This window comes from Trachemys scripta, chromosome 11 (assembly GCF_013100865.1).
Source record: "Trachemys scripta elegans isolate TJP31775 chromosome 11, CAS_Tse_1.0, whole genome shotgun sequence".
In the NCBI taxonomy this organism is placed as follows: Eukaryota; Metazoa; Chordata; order Testudines; family Emydidae; genus Trachemys; species Trachemys scripta.
Genome location: NC_048308.1, coordinates 75,482,466 through 75,503,949, shown reverse-complemented (window position 1 = coordinate 75,503,949; position 21,484 = coordinate 75,482,466). Strand labels below are relative to the sequence as shown.

General features: G+C 57.8%; 1 protein-coding gene across 4 annotated transcripts in view; it reads left to right on the top strand.

The window, feature by feature from the left end:
* Positions 1 to 13,461, top strand: part of STK11IP (serine/threonine kinase 11 interacting protein) — a 37,560-nt gene extending 24,099 nt beyond the window's left edge. For all 4 annotated transcript variants that reach the window (XM_034786022.1, XM_034786019.1, XM_034786021.1 and 1 more), the window contains exons 17-25: positions 1,138 to 1,333; positions 1,909 to 2,352; positions 7,925 to 8,040; positions 8,232 to 8,329; positions 9,760 to 9,938; positions 10,203 to 10,287; positions 10,791 to 10,876; positions 11,823 to 12,052; positions 12,560 to 13,461. In XM_034786022.1, the coding sequence (XP_034641913.1) occupies positions 1,138 to 1,333; positions 1,909 to 2,352; positions 7,925 to 8,040; positions 8,232 to 8,329; positions 9,760 to 9,938; positions 10,203 to 10,287; positions 10,791 to 10,876; positions 11,823 to 12,052; positions 12,560 to 12,700 (1,575 nt within the window). In that variant the 3' untranslated portion in view covers positions 12,701 to 13,461. The remainder of the gene's footprint in view (positions 1 to 1,137; positions 1,334 to 1,908; positions 2,353 to 7,924; positions 8,041 to 8,231; positions 8,330 to 9,759; positions 9,939 to 10,202; positions 10,288 to 10,790; positions 10,877 to 11,822; positions 12,053 to 12,559) is intronic.
* Positions 13,462 to 21,484: the final 8,023 nt, after the last annotated feature.

The following is a 21,484-nucleotide window of genomic DNA, read 5'->3' as shown; positions in this document are numbered from 1 at the left end:
GGGGGGGGGGGGGGGGGGGGGGGGGGGGGTTGGCGGCGCCGCACTCTTTTTTTGTTGTTGTTGCTTGGGGCGGCAAAAAAGTTAGAGCCAGCCTTGAGTGCATGTGTACACTGACATCCCGAGGTTCTAGATGACACTCGGGGTCTGCAGCTTCTGCTGGCGTCTGTCTAAAAGCTCCGGGAGGCTGCAGAGGGCTCCCAAGACCCACAAGCAGCAGAGAACCCACTAAATGGCTTGTGCAGGACCCACAGGTGTGGGGAGCAACAACTACACCCTGACGTGAGGCTGTGGAGGGAGCAGGGCTCCTGGCACAGGGGCCTTCTGGGGCTAGGAAATACACACTTGTTTTGAGGAGGGCGTAGAATCGTAGCTAGCTAGTTAGAACCCAGGCCTTCGAAGGAAATGGAGGCACAGGAAGTGCATTGGCCCTGATCTCACATCCGCATCCTGGATTCTGGATGTTGGGAGGGTGGGGTGTTTAACTGAAAGCGAACAGGCTGCTCTAGGCAGCGTCAGTGGATGGGAGCTCTGAAGAGAAGGAACACCTGGCTGTCCTGTAAACGTGGGGAAATCCTGCAGCCTGTACTAGTAGGTGTGTCCAGGCAAAGGCTGGAAATGAGCTGCCCCCTGCCTGGTCTATTGCACAGACCTCAACAGTGGGTCATGCCGTCTTTGGAGAGAGCGTATGTGGGACAGCTGGGTCAGGAGCCACAGAAGAGTTCTAGTGAAGCAGCAGCAGTTGGAGGCTTGGACAAGGGGCTAGGAGCAGGGCTGGGTTTCCTCCTCTAGCTGGAGGCCCCGGTTGGACAGTACCACTGTGTGTTCAGCATTTGGTTAGACTGAACTGTCAGTTTGTCTGTGAGGGGACCCATCGTCCTGCAGCCATGCTGGTGTGGAACTGGGGCAGCTGTCTCTGCTCATGCACCCGTGGCGAGGCTGGGGCTATGTTGGCCAAGTCTGACCATGCTAGCTGGTTCTCCCCGCCCCCCAGGCTCTGTCCGTGCTTGTGCTCAAATTCCGAGCTCAGGTTTGTGCTGTGCCAGGTGTGCCCAGCTCACATACATGGCCTGGTCTCACTCAGACACACAGCCCCCTGGCAGCCACTCTCTCCATCTCTCCCTATGCTGCTGCTTTCAGTGTGTGCTGCGAGTGCTGTCCCCGGCTCTGGAGGAGAATCGCAGACGTCAGGGCGCAGAGGAGGGGTCCATGAAGCTCCAGTGCCTGAAATGCAAGCAGGAGTTTGCCCAGCCCCTGGCACTGTGGCAGCAGAGTCCATATCCTGCAGAGCCTGACGGTGGCAAAGGCATGGAGACCTCGGCTCAGCCAAACCAAGGTATGGAGCTAGGCAGACTGAACGCACGCGGCAAACAGCCCGGTGCCCAGGGCAGGTTGCTTAAGTGTTGGCAATGGTCCAGAGTGTCTGAGCCGTGCGCTCAGTTGGCCATGCTGAGGGGGCACACGTGCTAACAGAACAGACTCTGGAAGGGGGGCAGATCAGGGCATGGGTGGGACGGAGCCTGCCTTGTCCAGCAGGCTGTTCGGTGCGTCTCAGGCAAATGGCTCCTTGGGGTCTGGGAGCAGGTGAGGGAGCTGGGAAGCTGCAGGTGGATGCAGGGAGTCAGTCGAGTGTTGCCTGCTGATTGGGAGTGTGGTGATGGGCTCAGGGAGACTTTTTGATTAGATTGTTCTTGAATCCGGCCGAGCAGGGACTCGACCAGCAGACCAGGCTGCTGTTGGCTGGGCTGGGGCCTTCCTCTCCCCCCCCTCCCCCCCTGTGTGAGTGCCCTGGGCTGGATCTTCCTTATTTGTTTCTTTTTTTTTTGCTGTTTTTTACCCTGAGTTGCTGGGCTGGGAAGAGCTACATCTGTCTAGTGCTGATGAAAACCTCCCGCCCCCCCTCCCTTACAGAGGCTACTGCCCCTGGGGAGCCCATGGTCTGCCCCAGCTGCTCCAGCGACCACGTAGTCCTCCTGCCCTGCGAGAAGTGCTCCAGCACCCCGTTGCCCTCGCAGCATCACGCGGACAAAGCCCCGTCGGAGCTGGGCCCCCAGGGGAGTCTGGAGGCAGCATCTGTCCTGGGCAGCCAGAGTGGGCAGTTCTATATTGGGGGGGAGGACGACAGCTCCGAGACTGACCCCAGGACCCAGGAGCTCAGCGGCGACCATGGCAGCTCCGACGGGGACGGCAGGAGGAAGGAGCTGGGCCTGAAGAGCTGCTACTCGTCCCTCAGCCGGACAGACACCAGTGCGGGGAGCCTGATGGGGAGTTACCGCTATGGCGCCTCGCGTGGGCCCACGCCCTCCCAGCTCTCGCTCAACTCGGAGTCCGAGGAGACCTGGAACCTCAGTCCCCGTGAGTAAAGCAGAACTGCAGGGCTAGAGCTGTGTGCGTGGGTTGCCGCCCTGGGCGCTGGCGGTCCGAGCTGGGTGCGGGTGTGGGGAGGCCCTGCTGAGCCGGGAGAGCAGGATCAGAGTGCTGAATGGAAAGGCGCCCCCGCTCCAAGCAGGGATGGCACTGACCCTCACATAGTAATGCTTCACACCCTCCCTTCCAGAGCCCAGGCCCCATCCTGCAGAGGGGAAACTGAGTCCTGGGGGTGACTTGCCCATGGGCTGCCAATGGCAGAGACAGGACTGGAGCCCAGGGCTGGGGGTCAATCTGCTGAACACAAATGGCTTGTCAGTCACTAAGGGGCATTGGGCAGCTCTCTCCTGGGCGTTCTTTGCTAATTGCTCTCCCCTGATTGGATGGGGCTGGCGTGCCTGGCAGCGTCTGCTCTCTAGTACCAGCGTAAGTGTGTGGCATTGAACAGGAGCTGCTGAGTCTGGCTGCTCCTGTCTGTGGTGATCTCTGGGGTACGTGCCGGGCTCACAGGCCCTCACCTCACAGCTGCAGGAGAAGGGCCTGGGTTCAGGCTGTTGGCCCTGCGTGCTGGGAGGTGTGCTGGACTCCTCTGAAGGGTCTGGGATTCCTGCTGTGGCAGGAGGCCTCCGGAGCCTAAAATCCCTGCCAGTAGGGACCGCCCTGGCCCTGACTCACCCTCACTCACAGCCCTGGGCAGTGCCCCTAGGTCTCACTCCTGCTGCTGTGCTCTAAAGAGCACCTGGGGGACTGTGCATGGTTTAGCTGGGGGGGCCAGACTCAGCCCACTGGACGAAGATCAGATCGCTAGCCTCTTGCTAGTGCCCTCGTAGCTGAATCAAACTCAGCCCTTGGTTAAGCCCTATGGCCTCTTGTAGAAGTTTCAGGTGAGGGAAATCTGGTCCAGTAAAACGAGCTTTTCCCCAAGGATCCCTCCACTCTTGGGACCAGGCTGGCAGGGTGCTTTAGGATCAAGCCGTGATTAGTGGGCACACCTCCGGTGTCCGAGTTGGGCTCCTCTCCAGCTTCCTCGCTGTCCTTCTGCATCTCTTTTGGTCTTGGCAGCTGCTCTCAACCTCTAGTGCCGAGCAGAAGGATCTCAGGCTCCAGGATAGGTGACTGGTTGCATTAGCACCTAACTGCAAAGCGATTCTTGGGCTCGTTATGGGCCGTGGTGGAACCGATGGGCCATAGAAGCCAGGAGTGGTGTAGCTCCCAGAGGTGCCAACACCCGAGCAGGGTGAGAACATCTGCAGATGGAGGATGCTTTTAGGAGAGGACTCCCTTCAGTACTGAGCAAAATGGTGGAACAGGGTGTCACGGAGTATTGGGGGACTCAGGGCCCTGCACCCCCGGCTTCCTGCGATTCACCATGACTCTCAGCCAGCCAGTAAAGCAGAAGGTTTATTTGGATGACAGGAATACAGTCCAAGACAGGTCTTGCAGGCACAGACAACAGGGACCCCCTCAGTTAGGTCCAGCTTGGGGTCCCAGGGCATCCCAGCCCCCCTTGGGAGGTCAGAGCAATCTCTGCCTCCCCACCATCTCACCACCCAGCTTCCAAACCTCTGCCTCCAGTGACCCCTCCCACAGCCTTTGTTCAGTTTCCCGGGCTAAGGTGTCACCTGGCCTCTAACCCCTTCCTGGGTTCTCATGTTACACGCTCAGGTATTCTCTCCCCCCCTCGCCTCCCCCGGGCAGTCTCCCATCCCCCAATGCAGACTATCCTAGCCACACTCCCCTGTCAGCATTCACAGACCACAGTAAGAACAGGCCCAGTTCGTCACATCTCCCCCCTTCGAGACCGAACTGAGCGGGGTCACTTTAGCCAGTGACCCGGGGAAGTTCGAACCTACCCCCGTTCCCATGGATGCCCCCGCATCCCTCCCATTCCTTGGTGAGAATTACACCAGGCCCCTCCAGTTTCACGCCCCCCCCTTTGGTCGGGGGTGCTTGATGGCACTCGCAGTTCGCATGTGGGAAGGTTTATGCGGCCTGTGCCCTTTTCCCACCCCCATACCTCTGGGGTTCCAACTGGGCTGTGGTCTTCTCCCAGCGCTCCAGTCTGGAGGTCTGTGCTTTGGGCTCTCTTGGTTTAAAGCCGCCCTTTTAACCTTGGCCACCCTCCGGAAAGGATCCTTTATGCTGGGCAAGGGTCCTAAAGCCGTTTTCCCCTTGTCCCAGGCCTTCCTCCCCCTCTGACAGGGGTCACAGGATCCGCAGTACTGTCGGACAGTAACAAAGACCCCAGGCCAGTAAAAGCTCCGTAGCAGCCTCTGCTGGGTACGCCAGGCTCCCTGGTGCCCTGAGAGGGGAATGTCATGGGCCCGGCACAGCAGCTGGCGGCGATACTTCTGGGGTACCACCAGCTGCCTCCTGATCCCCCCTGACTCCATTTTCCCTGGGGGAGCCCATTCTCGGTACAGGAACCCCTTCTCCCACAGGAACCTTTTCCGGCCACCTCATCCCATGGTCTGTACTGCATTGAGGTTGGCCAGGTCCCTTATCTTCCGCAAGGAGGGATCTCTCTGTAACTCGGCCTGGAACTCAGCAGCTGGGACAGGGATGGCCACCTGCTCTTTCTCGCCCGCTGGGTCTGAAGCTGCAGCCTCCCTGAGCCGTGTCCCTGGGCGTTCCCTCCCCACCAAGTTAGGGTCCTGCGCCTCAGGCAAGGCACCCCCCCCAAGGCCAGGGCGCAGTGCCCCTCGCCGGCTCTGACTGCGGGTCACAACCAGTGCCCTTTGGGGGTTGCTTGGCCAGTTCTCCAGGTCCCCCCCCATCAATACCTCAGTGGGCAAATACGGGTGTACCCCCACATCCTTGGGGCCCTCCTTGGCCCCCCACTTCAGGTGTACCCTTGCCACGGGCACTTTGACTGGTGTTCCGCCCACCCCCGTCAGGGTCAGGTAGGTGTTGGGCACCACCTGATCTGGGGCCACCACCTCGGGCCGGGCCAGCGTCACCTCTGCACCCGTATCCCAGTATCCATTGACCTTCCTCCCATCCACCTCCAGGGGAACAAGGTACTCTCTCCGGAGGGACAGCCCCGCGCCTACCATATAAACCAAAAACCCTGAGTCTGGAGCATCCAGCCCCCTAGAGGAGCTGGCCTGGAGCTCTCCTCCCTCCTTAGCAGGTGGTACTCTGCCAGCCCCCCTTCCCTGGGAATGCTGCCTCTCGCCGGGCTGGGTCTCTACCCAGTCAACCCTCTGTGGGTTCGGCCTGCTCAGTCTGTCCCTGAGCCTGGGGCACTGGGCCCGTATGTGGCCTTTTTGGCCACAGTGGTAGCAGCCCATGTCCCAGGGTCCCCTTGAGTGGGTCGGATGGTCCTGACGCCGGATGTTCCCCTTTGGTGGGGTTTTTCTGTATTTTCCCACGGGGAGGTCCCATGGTGACTCTCTCTCTGCGTTGTGGTGGGACTGTTCCTTTGGGACTCCTCCCTGTTATCTCCTGACCGGCTCTTTACAAACTCATCGGCCAGCCGGCCTGCATGTCGCGGGTTCTCTGGCTTTCTGTCCACCAACCACAGCCTCAGGTCGGATGGGCACCGCTCATACAGTTGCTCCAGTACCAGTAGTTTGACCAGGTCCTCCTTCGTCTGGGCCCCATCAGCCCACTTGCTGGCGTATCCTTCCATGCGGACGGCCAGTTGCAGATATGAGATCTCAGGGGTTTTATCCTGACTCCGGAACCTTTCCCGGTACATCTCAGGAGTCAGCCCAAACTCACGTAGCAGGGCCTTTTTGAATAGTTCGTAGTCCCCTTTCTCTGCCTCTTCCAGTTGGCGGTACAATGCCACGGCTTTGGGGTCCAGTAAGGGGGTAAGGACCCGGAGTCTGTCCGCGGGATCAACCCGGTGCAGCTCGCAGGCCGTCTCAAAGGCCTCCAGGAAGTCCTCCATGTCCTCCCCCTCCTTGCGTGGGGCCAGGATACACTTATCAAAGCTCCGTGCAGTCCTGGGTCCCCCCTCACTCACCGCAGCCGGGGGTTCGCTGCCCTTCAATCTCGCCAGTTCCAGTTCATGCTGACGCTGTCTCTTTCTCCTCCCGTTCATGCTGACGCTGTCTCTGTTGTTCACGATCCTCCAGCTCTCTCAGTTTTAGCTCTTTCTCCCATTCCAGCCAATTCCGCTCCACGGATGCCGAAGGTCGCCGGGAGGATCCTCTGCTGGCCGGCGAGCTTCGCCGGGAGGGTCCCCTGCTGGCCGGGGGGGTCACGGCGCCCTCGGTATTTGCTGGGCTCCTCCCCACCCTTCCCCTAGGCATAGGAAGGAGGGGTCTCGGGAAGCCCTCAGCAGCCGGCTGACCACTCCCAGCTGGGACAGACACTAGTGCCTGCGCTGCATTTGCCAGGCTGCTTCCCTGAGACACAGGGAGCAGTTCATTCGCGCGATCTTCCGCCTCCAGCCGGGCAATGAGCTGTTCTTTGGTGAGCCTCCCACTGCGCAGCCCCCTCTGCTTGCACAGCTCCACCAGGTCGCTCTTAAGCCGCTTGGCATACATCTTCCTGCTGGCCACTCACCGGCCTGTGTGCTCACAGCTCCCCACAGTTCCCAGGGGGACCCCTAGTGTGCCAGCCCTTCTCGAGGTCACCACCTCTCTGCCAGGGTCGAGCTGCAGACTCCTCCGCCCCTGGGACCACTCGCTGCGATCCCCCCGGGGGACCCTGTTACTGCAAAAGTCCTTCTCGCTGGTCACACACTCCCAGGGGTAATAACCGTCTCTCTCTCACTCTTCAGCATGCCTGGTCCCCATCAATCCCCCTTCGTTTTACTGCTCCCCAGTCACTTACTGCAGGAAGCGCCGTCCACGGGGTGCAGTAGATCCCGCCGCTGCCACCAGTTGTCACGGAGTATTGGGGGACTCAGGGCCCTGCACCCCCGGCTTCCTGCGATTCACCATGACTCTCAGCCAGCCAGTAAAGCAGAAGGTTTATTTGGATGACAGGAATACAGTCCAAGACAGGTCTTGCAGGCACAGACAACAGGGACCCCCTCAGTTAGGTCCAGCTTGTGGTCCCAGGGCATCCCAGCCCCCCTTGGGAGGTCAGAGCAATCTCTGCCTCCCCACCATCTCACCACCCAGCTTCCAAAACTCTGCCTCCAGCGACCCCTCCCACAGCCTTTGTTCAGTTTCCCGGGCTAAGGTGTCACCTGGCCTCTAACCCCTTCCTGGGTTCTCATGTTACATGCTCAGGTATTCTCCCCCCCCCCCCCCCCGGGCAGTCTCCCATCCCCCAATGCAGACTATCCTAGCCACACCCCCCTGTCAGCATTCACAGACCACAGTAAGAACAGGCCCAGTTCGTCACACAGGGCTTCCCTGCTTGGATGAACAGAGCCCGAGAGGTGATGCTGTGGCCAAGAACCCTGTGCTGGCCTGAGGGAATGAGGTGGATGGGACCCAGCAGACTGGCTTCCCCCTGTATGTGCACATGCCCAATGACTCCAGAGCATCACTGCCTGGCTGCTGACACTGCTGGGGCCTGGTGGAGGGATTGCTCACTGGGGCAGCCTTGCTGCAGGAGCACAGGATCGCTGATCTGCCCGTTGTGCTCTCTGCAGCCACAAACAGCACCCTGGACGTGAGGGACTTCCGCTCCGTGGACCATCGCCTCAGGCTGTACCTGGACATGGAGGTGTTCGAGGAGAATGTGGAGGAGTTCCAGTGCTTCCTCAAGGTGAGGGCTTCCCACAGATCCGGCGGGCTGGTGCAGGACCCTCTGCACTCAGGCTGCCTGTACTGCCTGCACGGGTGGGCTGGGTGGGTGCCTGGGCCAGTGGGGCAGGAGTGGCTCAGATGCTCCTAATGCCCAGGGCAAGGGGAGCAGCCTGTTACGGGTTGTGACTTACCCACACTGTGCTCTTCCAGGTGGCCATGGTGAAGTTTGGCCGGTACGGGGAGTTCCCTGCACTCCTGGTGGCCTCGGATCTCAGGATTCACGTGCTGGAAGTCACTGGGGAGATCAGGTGAGGCGCAATGCCACGCAGGCGGGTGAGGCGCAATGCCACGCAGGCGGGTGAGGCCCTGGCGCAGTGGCTTTGCTGCAGGCTCTTGGTCCTGGCCTCTTGGGCATGTCCGAGTGGAGAGAGGTAAATAGTGGTGTCCCCCAGGGGTCTGCACTGGGACCAGCCCTATTCAACGTATTCGTAACTAATCTGGAAAAAGGCGTGAACAGTGAGGGGGCAGTTTGCAGATGATACAAAACTACTCAAGACAAATCCAAAACCGACTGTGAAGAGTTGCAAAAGGAGCTCACAAAACTGGGTAACTGGGCAACAAAATGGCAAATGAAATTCAGTGTTGATAAATGCAAAGCAATGCACATTGGAAAACATAATCCCAGCTATATGTAGAAAATGATGGGCCCGAATTAGCTGTTACCACTCAAGAAAGAGATTATGGAGTCATTGTGGATAGTTCTCTGAAAACATCCACTCAATGTGCAGTAGCAGTCAAAAAAGCTAACAGTTAGGAACCATAAGGAAAGGGGAAGATGATAAGACAGAAAATATCATATTGCCTCTATATAAATCCCTGGTATGCCCACATCTTGAATACTGCGTGCAGATGTGGTTGCCCCATCTCAGAAAAGATATATTGGAATTGGAAAAGGTTCCAAAAAGGGCAACAAAATTATTAGGAGTATGGAACAACTTCCAAAGGAGGAGAAATTAAAAAGACTGGGATTGTTCAGCTTGGAAAAGAGACCACTAAGGGAGGATATGATGGAGGCCTATAAAATCATGACTGGTGTGGAGAAAGTAAATATGAGAAGGCACAAATAATACTTCCTTAACACAAGAACTAGGGGTCACTCAATGAAATTAATAGGCACCAGGTTTAAAACAAACAAAAGGAAGTATTTCTTCACACAACGCACAGTCAACCTGTGGAACTCTTTGCCAGAGGATGTTGTGAAGGCCAAGACTATAACAGGGTTCAAAAAAGAACTAGATAAGTTCATGGAGAATAGGTCTATCAATGGCTATTAGCCCGGATGGGCAGGGATGCAAAACCATGCTCCGAAGTGTCCCTAGGCTCTGTTTGCCGGAAGCTGGGAGTGGGCGACAGGGGATGGATCACTTGATGATTCTCTCTCTGTTCTGTTCGTTCCCTCTGCGGCACCTGGCATTGGCCACTGTCGGAAGACAGGATACGGGCGGGGCTAGATGGACTTTTGGTCTGACCGAGTGGCTGTTCTTATGTCCCTGCTGTGCTGAAGTTCATTCAGAGCTCCATGCTCTGGGTTCTCCCTTGAGCATTCAGCAGGAACAGGCAACTGGTGGCTCTCCTGGTAGAGGCCTGCATAGGAGCCTAGAGAGGGAGAGGAGGAAGTGGAGGGCCGGGGGGTGGCTGCAGCCTGTTGCGGTTGTGGAGAACTCTGCTCTCTGTGTAGGGGGCAGCCAGTGGACTGGCTGAAGAAAACTGACTCTCATTACCTATCCGATCTCTGCTACCTGGAGATGGGGCTGGGCCACCAGAGTCTGCAGATGGAGTTTGACAATCCCAAGGCCTCCTACAACTTGCTAATCCGAAACCAGAGCCGCTGTGACCAGTTCCTACAGTGCTTGACATGTAAGAGTTGTGGGGAAGGGGGGGCCTTTGTTTGTTTTCTCTGTGGCAGGGAATCTGCCCCCTGTCCTGGCAAGAGGGTGCACCTGGCCATGTGTGTTGGAAAACCCTTCCCTGGTGAGAACAGGTGAAATAGCCCAGTGTGCTTTCAATGGCTCGCTCTAACATGGAAACTCCAGCTGCCCAGGGATGAGAGCACTGGTCTGGAGACCTGTGTGCTGCCCCAGGGACTCATGGGTAACAGTCTGCCTTGCTGCTCCTGTCTAGATCTCCTGCAAGAGCTGCCAGGCAAGCCCAGGAGCGGAGTGAAGGAAATCCACACTGTTGAGATGAATCCCCAGCATCGGCTATGGTAAGAGCAGCCCATGGGGCAGCACCTACCTACCCCATGTGGTGTGTGGGGCGTGTTCCCAGCCTGCTACTGTTAACGCAGCCCCACGGATGTGCTGGACACCTACCCCAGGTTCCTGCCCTTGGGCACTGGATTTATAGATGGGGTAGCAGGTTGGCTGGGGAGCACACAGGTCGGAGAGGGGATTTGGGAGGGAGAGGGCGACTGAGCCGGGCATAGGAAGTTCTGGAGCTGGGAGCAGGAGTGGGGTGGACAGAACACAGCATGGCCAAACAGGAGAAGCTGGGACCTGATCTGGGCAGGCGCAGGGCAGCGTGTAGCCCAGAAAGGAGGGTTTGAGTCTGAACTGGGAAGGCGGCAGGAACGTGCTTGGGACAGGACAGGGGAACTGCAGGTGGGGAGGCCCCAGAGGGCAGGATGTGGTGGAAGAGAGAGAATTGCCCTGGAGCAGGTTGTAGCCATGTGGGTGGGTGTCTGCGACTCACTGCTGTCTCCTCTTCCAGGCCTCTACTGGAAAAGGCCCTGTGCTCAGTGGCTGTAGATGGCACGTCCAGCCGCTTCTTCTACCTGCTGGCGTATTTGATCCAAGGTACAGGGTGCTTGTCCTGTGCTAGGCCCTGCTCCACCTGCAGCTGTGGCAGTGTCTGCACACCTGGGAAAGGGGATGGGGGTGGCACAGCCGGCCCATTGGTGGGAGCAGACAGCAGGGTTCCCTGTAGGAGCCCCTCAGAGCTGGGGCGTGGAGGGCAGCAGCATCTCCACCTCTCTCAAAGGGCCAGTGACAATCACAGGCTCCAGGCTGCAGCCCAGTTCGGGTGTCAGCGCTTGGAAGTGTCTGAAAAGCTGGAGGGGGTGTGGGGAAGAGCACAGAAATATGAGGGCTGGAGGAAACACCCCGCAGTGTGACTGAAGGAGCTGTCTCTGTAGCTTACCAAAGAGGAGACAGAGCAGTGACTTGATTAGCCTGTATGTACCTTCCTGGGGAGATCCTGCCTGCTGCTGCAGGGCTCCTGACTCGAGTGGAGACGGGCAGAACAAGTCGGACAAATTCCAGATAGAAATACGCTGCACGCTTTGTCCCAGTGCGGGCGATTAACCACTAGGACAAATTCCAAAGGGAAGTGGTGGATTCTCCATCTCGACTCTGCATATCCAGCCTGGTACCTTCCTGGCGGGGGCGTTCCTCAGACAAGTCCCTGGCTCAGTGCAGGGGTAGCTGCTGGCGTTCTCTGGCCGGTCACATGGGAGATCAGATTAGATGATCTAATGGGCCTGTCTGGCCGTGAGATCCAGGGATTGAGGCTCGGGCCGGTCCCTCACCAGGGCAGCTGCAAAGAGCTACTTCCCTGTCACCCCTTCAGCCATGGGGAGGCTGGTCAGGCCTCCTGCAGCTCCCACTCCTGGGCAATGCGGGGGGGGGGGGGGGGGGGGGACTCCCCTCTGGGGCTGGTGTGGCTGGGCCTGGGGGGCATGGAAGCCAGCCCCATGGGGAATGGCGAGCCCAGTGATCCGACTCCCATCCCAATCCCCCTTAGGTGCCTCTGCCTTCCCCGTGACTGTGCTGGGCACCTGCAGCACTCTGTTCCTGCTGGAGGAGAATCACCAGTGGCAGCGGGTCCAGCCCACGCCAGGTGCGGCTGGTGAGAGGGAGGTGCCCCCCGAGAGCGGTGTCCAGCTGAAGGAGAAGCAGCCAATCAGCAGCATCAGCAGCATCATCACTTACCGCTTCTCTCCCTGCGACGTCAAGCTGATGTTCTATGACGAGGTAACAGGGCAGGGCATCCCTTGGCGCACGGGGTCCCCAGTGCCTGGGGCAGGGGTTGCTGCTCTGGGCTCTGACTCAGAGCCCACCCTAATGAGGACCCTCTGTTCTGTCACAACCTTTCTCCTGTCCCAGACCCAAGGGTCTCTGGCCGGGGTGGCAGGTGAGGCGTCTCTCCTGCAGCCAGCAGCTGCTGCTCCTGTTCACCAGTGTGTGCATATACCTGCACCAGCGCAGTCAAGCCATGTCCTGGGAGTGAGGCACAGGGTCTCCCTGGATCCATGGCTGGAATCCAGGCTTCCGTGCTGCCTGGGGCCTGCTGGGACGGGTGGCTGGGAGCATGGGTCCTGGCACTGGGCACCCAGTCGTGGGAGAGTGCACCGGCTGCTGGGGTCAGTCGGTGTAGCCAGCTCTCAAGCCATAAGGGTACGGGGCACTGATCTCAGGCCCGTGAGACTGGAGCAGCCACTGTGAGCTGGGTCCATCCCGACCTCCCTCCTCCCCATGTAGGTGCTGAAGGTGGAGAGCACCTGGCACATCCACACGGAATGTCCTGAGCTGCTGGCCCAGCTGGTTGAGTGGATCCGTGGTCCCTGGGAGGAGATGTTCTCCATCGCGCTGCGGAAGACCGTGCAGGAGGTCCTGGAGTGAGCATGGTAGCGGCTGACGGGCAGAGCTGGCCGGGCAGGCTGCTGCGAGGGGCAGAGTGAAGGTGACTCTGCCTGATGTTCCTGTTCAGTGGCCTCTGCCTGCTCCTGTGTTCTGGACCTGGGGCCTTTGCTGGTGGGGAGGAGGGGAGCACTGAATGTTGTAGCTGGTCTGGCAGCTGAACTGACTTGGTTGGGTCTGGGGGCAGGCACAGAGGGGTGACACGTGGTGCAGACACTGACATAACCTCATGGAAGCTGCATAAAGCTGCAGCCCGGTGGTTTCTGACCGTCTCACTCAAGGGGAGTAGTGACCATGCCAAGGTCGCTTCCTATTTATCCCTGGGGTCCAGGTCCAGTGGGAACCCAGCAAGGTGGGTGGTGGAGCCAAAGGCTGCTCAGACAGGTCTTGGCAGGCATCTGGGGCAGGGCCTTTCCTCTGCAGGTGTATCTGCTGCATGTCCACTTGCTCTCAGGACGGTTGCCAGTTCCGTGCTGCTGAAACCCATATTTGTGCGTCTGGCCTTTTGTGGCTTCCCTGATGTCTCCTGCCTTGAGCCAGGGGCTGCCTGCCCAGATGGGCCAGGGCATCCTGCCACGGAGGGGGCCCAGGTGTCCCTGGGCAGAGTTCTCTGTGCCTGCTGCTGGTAACTCTTCCCTCAGGGGGGTTGGGCAGCTGCTTGGGGATCCTGGGGGGGCAGTGTGTCTATTTTAACCAGGACAGTTTTACTATTTTCTATTGTAATAAAAGCTTCTATTTATTGAGTTCTGTCTCCTGCATGCTGCAACTTCTGCCTCGCCATGTGCTCCTCCTGGGGCTTGCAAGCCAGGCTGGGACAGGACCTCTCGGTACTCGGCGGGGAGGCCTGCAAGGAACCCCAGGGTCCTGCAGTGAGTGGACTGGGGGCTCATTGGGGGTACTCCCCAGTGTGGCACTAGGAGGCTGTGCTCCTGGACGTGCTGCCTCACGCACGTGGGTCGCACAGCCGAGATCTCTCCTCCTCCAGGCCGTCTCCTGGAGTTGTGGGCAGAGGAGCTGTGTAGGACCCTGAGCATGGTGGAGAAGGGGGTGTGGATGGTAGATCAGTGCTGGCATGGGACTAACCAAGGGAGAGCCCCTGGTGTGGAGGGTCTCACTGAGGAAGAGAGAAACAATTTCAATCAGCAAGAGGCAGTCTCTAGTTCCTGCCCTGTTCCAGGCCCCTCACCCTTGATTTACCCTCTTTTCCTCCTCCTCCCCCCCCCGCCATGGCCCAGTAGGGTGGTGCTAGTGTCCCCAAGGCACAGAAGGGACCAGAGGCCCAGACAGACAGTCTGGAGTCAGTCTGGTGGAGCAGGTCTCTAGAATCCCAGGCATGTGCCTGAACCATTGGGCATCCTTCCTCCCCTGCAATGCTACTGGGGACCAGTTCCATGAAATAAGGGGTGGGGAGCAGGGAGGCCTACCCTGGCTGCAGCATCTGCTCTGTGGGGCCATCTCAGAGCTGGGTAAACTCCCCAGTGTCACGGAGTCCCCGGGCGATGCTCTGGGACTGCTCCACACAAAGCCAGTCAGGACTCTGGGGAGCCTCCTCTCCTTCGGAGCAGACTGTCTTCAGGGCAAGAAGCTCACACGGCTTCACCTCCTGGGTCTGACCTTGGAGCATTCAGCATATGCCCCTCCGTGCGCTTCCCACAGCGAGTCCGCCCCGGCGGGGTCCTGGGGAAGCCAGAGGGTCCTGTACCCCCACTTCGCAGTCAGACGTGACTCTTAGCCAGCCAGTAAAATAGATGTTTATTAGATGACAGGAACACGGTCTAAAACAGAGCTTGTAGGTACAGAGAACAGGACCCCTCCGCCGGGTCCATTCTGGGGCCCAGGAAGCCAAACACCCCCGTCTGCCCTCACTCCTAGTCCCCAGCCAGCTCCAAACTGAAACCCCCTCCAGCCCCTCCTCTCTGGCCTTTGTCTCTTTCCTGGGCCAGGAGGTCACCTGATCTCTGTGTTCACCTTTAGCTATCCCCTTGCAAGGGGGGAAGGGCCCCGGCCATTTGTTGCTAGGAGACAGTGTCGGCCATTTATGCACACTGGAGACTTAAGAAATGCATAGGGGAAACTGAGGCACCCACCTAGTATTCAGAGGAAACATTAAGAACAGTCCCGTTTGTCACACCCAGCCTTGGGGAAAATGGGCCTAAAGTGACATGCTCCCTGCTGGCTTCAGCCAGGGCCTGTGGTTAACTGTTCCTAGCGCTCGTATGTTGCTGTGTGAGCAACTCCTACCCCGTTGGGTCAGACACCGGCAGAATGACCTGGGCTCGGAGCATGCTACTGCTCAACAGGGCTAGGGCCAGAGCCCCCAACCTAGTGCTTAGGAGCCTTTCTTGCTAACCATGCTGGCTTGTGCTGGTCCCTACTCTTCTGTCATGTGGGGCCAGCCCCACGCCTGGCTCAGCAACTGCTGAGCATGCTGGTCCCTTCCGCGCTCCCTGGGGAAGCACATGGAGATGGCGGGGAGTGGGAGAGGAGCTGCCGCAGCCTGACACAAAGCATATCCTGGCTGTGCCCGTACAGAGCTGGCCTCATCTCTGTGCCCCCACTGCATGGTGCTGCCCATGGTATGTACAGAGGCACGGGTGCATATGTGGGGGTCTCCAAGCTTCTGCCCCGCTCACGGTGGTGCCCCACTACTCCCCACCTTGTCATTGCTTGAAGCTCCATGGAAAGACCCGCAGCCCCTCTGCTCTGCACCGTGTCCCGCTCTGCAAGCTCAGATTACGGGCTTGTCTGCTCTAGTGCTGCGAATGACTGAGTGTTGCTGGCTCTGGATCTCCGACCCCCGGGCTGATGGCCAGGGCCCTTGTAGCAGGGCCACCTCCAGCCCTCTGGTGATGGAGTTGCAGGGAAGTTAAAGAACCAGGGGGCTGTGATCGCAGCCAGTACCTGTGACCGGGCAGGTGCAGCGCTCCTTGAGCAAGGATGGAGCTTCTGCCAAACTGGACCTCCCCTGCCCAGCCAGGAGACCAGCCAGGCCCCTGCAGCAGTGTATTGTGGGAGGACTCCTTGGTCTAGTGGAGACTGGTGCAGTTGTGTGCATTCCCCCTTGCCCGGGAAGTCACTCTCGTGTGGACATGAGGCATTTCCTGCAGCACCTTGTGCCAAAAGGTTCCAGCTGTCACGCTGAACGTGGAGCCCCTGGACTCACACGTGCTGTCCCCACTCCTCTTGTTACCGACCATCCCCCAAAGGAAAGGGGCAGGGGGAGGCTGCTGTGGGCGGATTGCTGCCTGCAGGACCTGCAGACAGGCTCAGGGTCTATGGCCCCTGCACTCCACATCTGGCAGCTGTGGGGGAGAGGGTTGTAACTTGGGCATTGTTTCCTCAGGCCTTAGCCAGGGAAAACTGACAACCAGGGTTGGGGCCTTGCACAGTGGCAGCGTGTGGAGTCCGCCTGGCTGCCTGGCATGTTTTGTGTCAGGGCAGTTTCTGCTGCAGCCTGAGTCCCTGAGAGCCAGCAGGGAGGAATGGGTTTGCACCAGGAGCTGATGCACTTACAATGAAAGGGCATTCTTGCCTCTGTCTCTCCTGCTCCTCCTCCCCTGGCCCTAGGACTGCTCCGTCCCAGGCTCTGGGTCTGCTCCCCACCTGGGTCTGCTCTGTCCCAGGCTGGGCAGGGGTAGAATAGAGGCACGAGTTTGCTGACCCAGCACTCGCTCAGGCTGCGCTGTGGCCTCCCCCGAACAATGCAACAGCAGGGAAAGGACAAGCCAGAAAAACAGCAGCCAGAGGGAAACCCCCCTGCTCTAGCCACGGCCGGACGGTCACTGCCGAGTGCTAGTAACAATACACTGCCACTTGCATGCCAGTTACCATCACCCCTCTGCCCCTGGAGCTGCTGGGATCCTGATGACGTACTGCCCCCAAAACCCTCCAGGGCCTCGTGAGGCTCAATGTGAGTGGTGAGGCGATCCAGAGTGCCCCCCCCCCCCCCCCCAGAGCAGACAGATGCATCACCATGGCAGTCGTTATGCACAGTTTGGGGGGATTTTTCAGAGAGGTTCAGAACACGGTTGAGGACCTCCTGTTTGATCGGCAGAAGCTTTTCTCAGGGACTATGGACGAGTCCCTGCACGCGCTGAAGGGCTCCAGGCCTTGCTGAGGTCTCTGGATATACAGACACCCTTACAAAGAAGAGGAGATTTAGCAGGTCTCAAACTGCCCAGAGCTCACGCCTGGCTCGGTTCTCTGGAACTCACTTAACCTACTAGAAAAAGACGGATTCCAGAGAAAAAGCACTTCCCACCCTTCTGCAGGCATTGGATGTACCCAGGCATCGGAACGGCAATTTTGATGAGTTAGCTGGGGGCTTGACTTCTCCCACACCCTGAGTTTGTAAAAGCCGCAACCTTTTGCCGATCTCCCCATGTTTGGAGACTGCCTTTCCTATTTCCAACACGCCTGGGGGCCTATTGCAACAGACAAGTGGGTCACAGAGGCCACAACATCAGGCTACACCAGCAGTTCTCAAACTGTGGGTTGGGACACCATTTTAATGCTGAGACTGGCATTCGATTTGCTGGGCCCTACTGCCCAGGGCTGAAGCCAAAGCCCAAGGGCTTCAGCTCTGGGTGACAAGGATGAGGTTGCAGGTCCCCTGCCTGGGGCTGAAACCCTTGGGCTTCAGCTTTGGGCCCCCGTCCTCACCCCCACCTGGGGCAGCGGGGCTCTGTCTTCAGTTCCCCTCCTGGGGTCATGTAGTAATGTTTGTTGTCAGCAGGGAGTCACGGTGCAGTGAAGTTGGAGAACCCGGCTACACCATCCATTTCACACCCCTCCCCCATCCCTCTTCAGGGACCCTTCTCATGAGACTAGACCAGGGGTAGGCAACCTATGGCACGCGAGCTGATTTTCAGTAGCACTCACACTGCCCAGGTCCTGGCCACTGGTCGGGGGGGCTCTGCATTTTAATTTAATTTGAAATGAAGCTTCTTAAACATTTTAAAAACCTTATTTACTTCACATACAACAATAATTTAGTTCTATATTATAGACTTAGAGAAAGAGACCTTCTAAAAATGTTAAAATGTATGACTGGCACGCGAAACCTTAAATGTGAATAAATGAAGACTCGGCACGCCCCTTCTGAAAGGTTGCTGATCCCTGGACCAGACCGTGAATCAAGAGGTATGCTCCCTTGTTTGTTTCAGAGCCGTAGAACCAGTCCCATCCCCTCCGGTGGGGTGGGGGAAGGGTTTTACTCGATGTATTTTCTTGTGCCAAAGAAGGACGGCAGGTGGAGACTGATTTTGAGAGAGAAGGCAACTGAACAAAGTTGTAGTGCCAAAGTTCTGTACGGTGCAGCTCTAATCCCTTCTCTTGAGGCAGGAGATTGGTCCATCTGGCAGTACATCCCCCACGCAGGCGCCACCTCCACCTCACCAGGGCCAGGCTCACTCTCAATACCATGTGTCAAGGGGGAGCCGTGTTAGTCTGGATCTGTAAAAAGCAACAGAGTCCTGTGGCACCTTATAGACTAACAGACGCATTGGAGCATAAGCTTTCGTGGGTGAATCCCCACTGTCAGATGCATATGATGGAAATTTCCAGAGGCGGGTATAAATATGTAGGCAAGAATCAGGCTGGAGATAACGAGGTTCGTTGAGACTGATTCTTGCCTGCATATTTATACCTGCCTTTGGAAATTTCCATCACATGTGTCTGACGAAGTGGGCATTCACCCACGAAAGCTCATGCTCCAATACCTCTGTTAGTCTATAAGGTGCCCTGGGAGGCTTTGTTGCTTTTCTCAATCCCATGTACTTCCCCTTGGCCTCTCTCAAGCCCAGGGCTGTTCTTTAGTCTTCCTGCATCTTGAGGACCGGCTCCTCTGGGGCCAATGTTATGAAGCCGCCTAACATCCACCCAGACCAGGGGTTCTCAAAGGGGGGTTGGGGTCCCTCAGGGGGTCATGAGGTTATTACATGAGGGGTCGTGAGCTGTCAGCCTCCCCCCCAAACTCCGCTTTGCCTCTGGCATGTATAATGGTGTTAAATACATTAAAAAGTGTTTTTAATTGATGGGGGGTGTCGCTCTCAGAGGCTTGCTGTGTGAAAGGGGTCACCAGGATAAAGGTTTGAGAGCCCTGACCCAGACAGTTCTCACCCTCTTCCATGAGTTGGGGCTGCAGCTAAATGTAAGAATCCCAAGTGAGCCCCTGGGCCGGGAGCACAGGGACATGGTGGGAGTCGCTGGCAGCCAGCGCCATCCTCCCCCAGCCAGACTTGGAACGTCGTCGAGTCAGGCCGGGACAATTCAAGGAAGCCCCAGTACTAGAGTAAGGAACTGCTTGAAGCGCCTGGGTCAGGGCAGCCTGCACCTTCGTGCCTGAGCATGCGGATCACTCCTCTGCTGCTCTCGGGGCTGGTGCAGGAGGAGCTGTTCCTCAGCCCGAGAGAACTTGGCCAAACAGGTCACGGTTCCCCTCCAGGTGAAGAACTTTCTGGATTGGTGGAAAGATCAATGCAGTGTCCATGCAGGCGTCCCTGCTCTAACGATAACAGACACATCTCTGAGGGGCGCTCCCCACCCTAACACACACACAATCCAGGGCAGATGGTCACCTCAGAAAACTGGTTTCCATATCAGCTTGTTAGAATTTAGAGCCATCAGCAATGCAGTTCCTACCCCCGCCCCATGCAGGGCAAATGAATCAGAATCATGATGGACAATGGGCCTTGCATCTTCTGTCTCAACAACCGAGGAGAAGCAAGAGCCCCATCCCTGTGGGCCAAAGCTGTCGAGTTGTGGAACTGGTGTATAACCCAGCAGATCTGGATCTCAGCCCTTTACCTCCCTGGTGTTCAGAATGTCACTGCCGGCGTGCTCATAGGCGCTTTTCCCGGGACGAGAAGTGGGAGTTGGAGAGATTTGATACTCCAGAGGTGGGGACTTTCTATAGCTGAATGTGGCAAATAGGACCACTGTGGAAGTGCCCTTATTCTGCTCAAGAGGCGGGCTAGGTCACCTCTCCTTGCTTGGACAAGGGCCTGTTCTAGGCATTCCCTCCCACACCACTAATTCTAGGAGTGATGGACAAGATCAGGCAGAACAAGGCTGGGGTTATCAACATAGTACCGACCTGGCCGAAGCAAAGTTAGTGTCCTCACCTGCTTCACTTGTGTGTCCAACCGGCGCTCCAGCTTCCATCGGTCCCTCTTCTCCTCTCCCAGGATGTGGGTCAGGTGCCTGGGGGTTCTCCGTCTCCAAGCATGGCTCCCAGATGTTTATGGGATTAAATCCACCTGCTCGACCAGCGCACAAGTATTACTCCACAGTAGGAGGGAGTCAACTCAAATGACTCACCTTCAGGAATGGAGGAGGTTCAACCACTGAGGGTGGCCATCACTGCCATGAGCCTGAATCATCTCTGCACTCAGCCCTCTGGGATTATCTGTTGGACTCATCTCACTGTGATATCAGCTTTTCGTCCCACCAGAGGGGTTTTCTGTTTTGGCACAATGTACGTCCTCAAGCTTTATTGAGAGTCTGGGGAATCTTTACCCTCAGGCTAAGGATCCCACCCCGACTTGGGATCTCACTCTGGTACTTAGATACTTTTATGGGCCTCTGGTTGAACCTGTGGTGACCTGCTTCTTGCCTCACTTATCTATGAAACCGGCTGTTCTAGTAACTATCGTACCAGCCCGTGGGGTTGGGGAGATTGGAGCCTGCATAGCAGACCCACTGTAACGATGCGGTTCTGGCGGGACCCAACTGAGTGCGCCAATTCAGGACAAATTGCTTAAAACAGGGCAGTCACAGCCCAAGGCTGGGGTTTTTCCACCTCTAAGGCAAACCAAACAAGCCAGACTGAGAGGACTTCGGTCTCACCCCACTGGCTAACCACCAGTCACACAAGCAATTCCCTTAGACACTCCAGTTTCCCAGTATCACCACCAGTGCCACTCGTTATGGGGACAAATGGTTATGAAAACCAATACCCCAGTAAAAGATAAAAGGTTCTCCTGATCCCAAAGCTCTCCCCTCCCTTGCAGGTCAAGTTGTACTAGACCCTCCTTGGCTCTGGCTTCTCCTCCTCATCTCTCTCCTCCTCCCCCACAAGGAAGAATCCCTCGCCCCTGAGTGGAGCAGGTGGAGGGATGCTACTTGACGAAAGTGCTTGGACTCCTAGACTCTAAGGTCAGAAAGGACCATCACGATCATCTCACCTGACCTGCTGCAGATTGCAGGCCACAGAGCCTCGCCTGCCCACCCCTGTAACAGACCCCTAACGTCTCTCTGCAGATCACGATTTAAAGATTTCTGGTACCGAGATGTGTCCCGCTGGGGGTGCTCCACCACCCGCCCCCTTCCCCTCTCTTTGGCTCATTCTCTAGCTGAACAGCGACTGAGGAGGAACTGAGGGCGGTTCGCCCATGTTGCACTCTGCACCCTCGGAGTGTGGCAGGAGGTCGTCCAGAGCACCTGTGGTCTGAATGACGCTGCCAACAGGACATCTCTGACCAAGGGCCTGAGAGGCGCATGCGCACCTAAGGGGACACGTGTCGAACAACGCAGTGGCTGCTGCCTAAGGTGAGTAGCCTCCTCTCAGCAGGAGGGGCAGAGGCAGCTCTGCCCAGGTGTAGGGTTACCACATTTCAGCAAGCAAAAAAGAGGACGGGAGGAGCCCCACCCTAGCCCCGCCCCGTCCTGCCCTAGCCCCACCCCTGCCCCACCCACTTCCCGCCCCCCTCCGAACCCCCAACCCTCCCCCCGCTCCTTGTCCCCTGACTGCCCCCTCCTGGGACC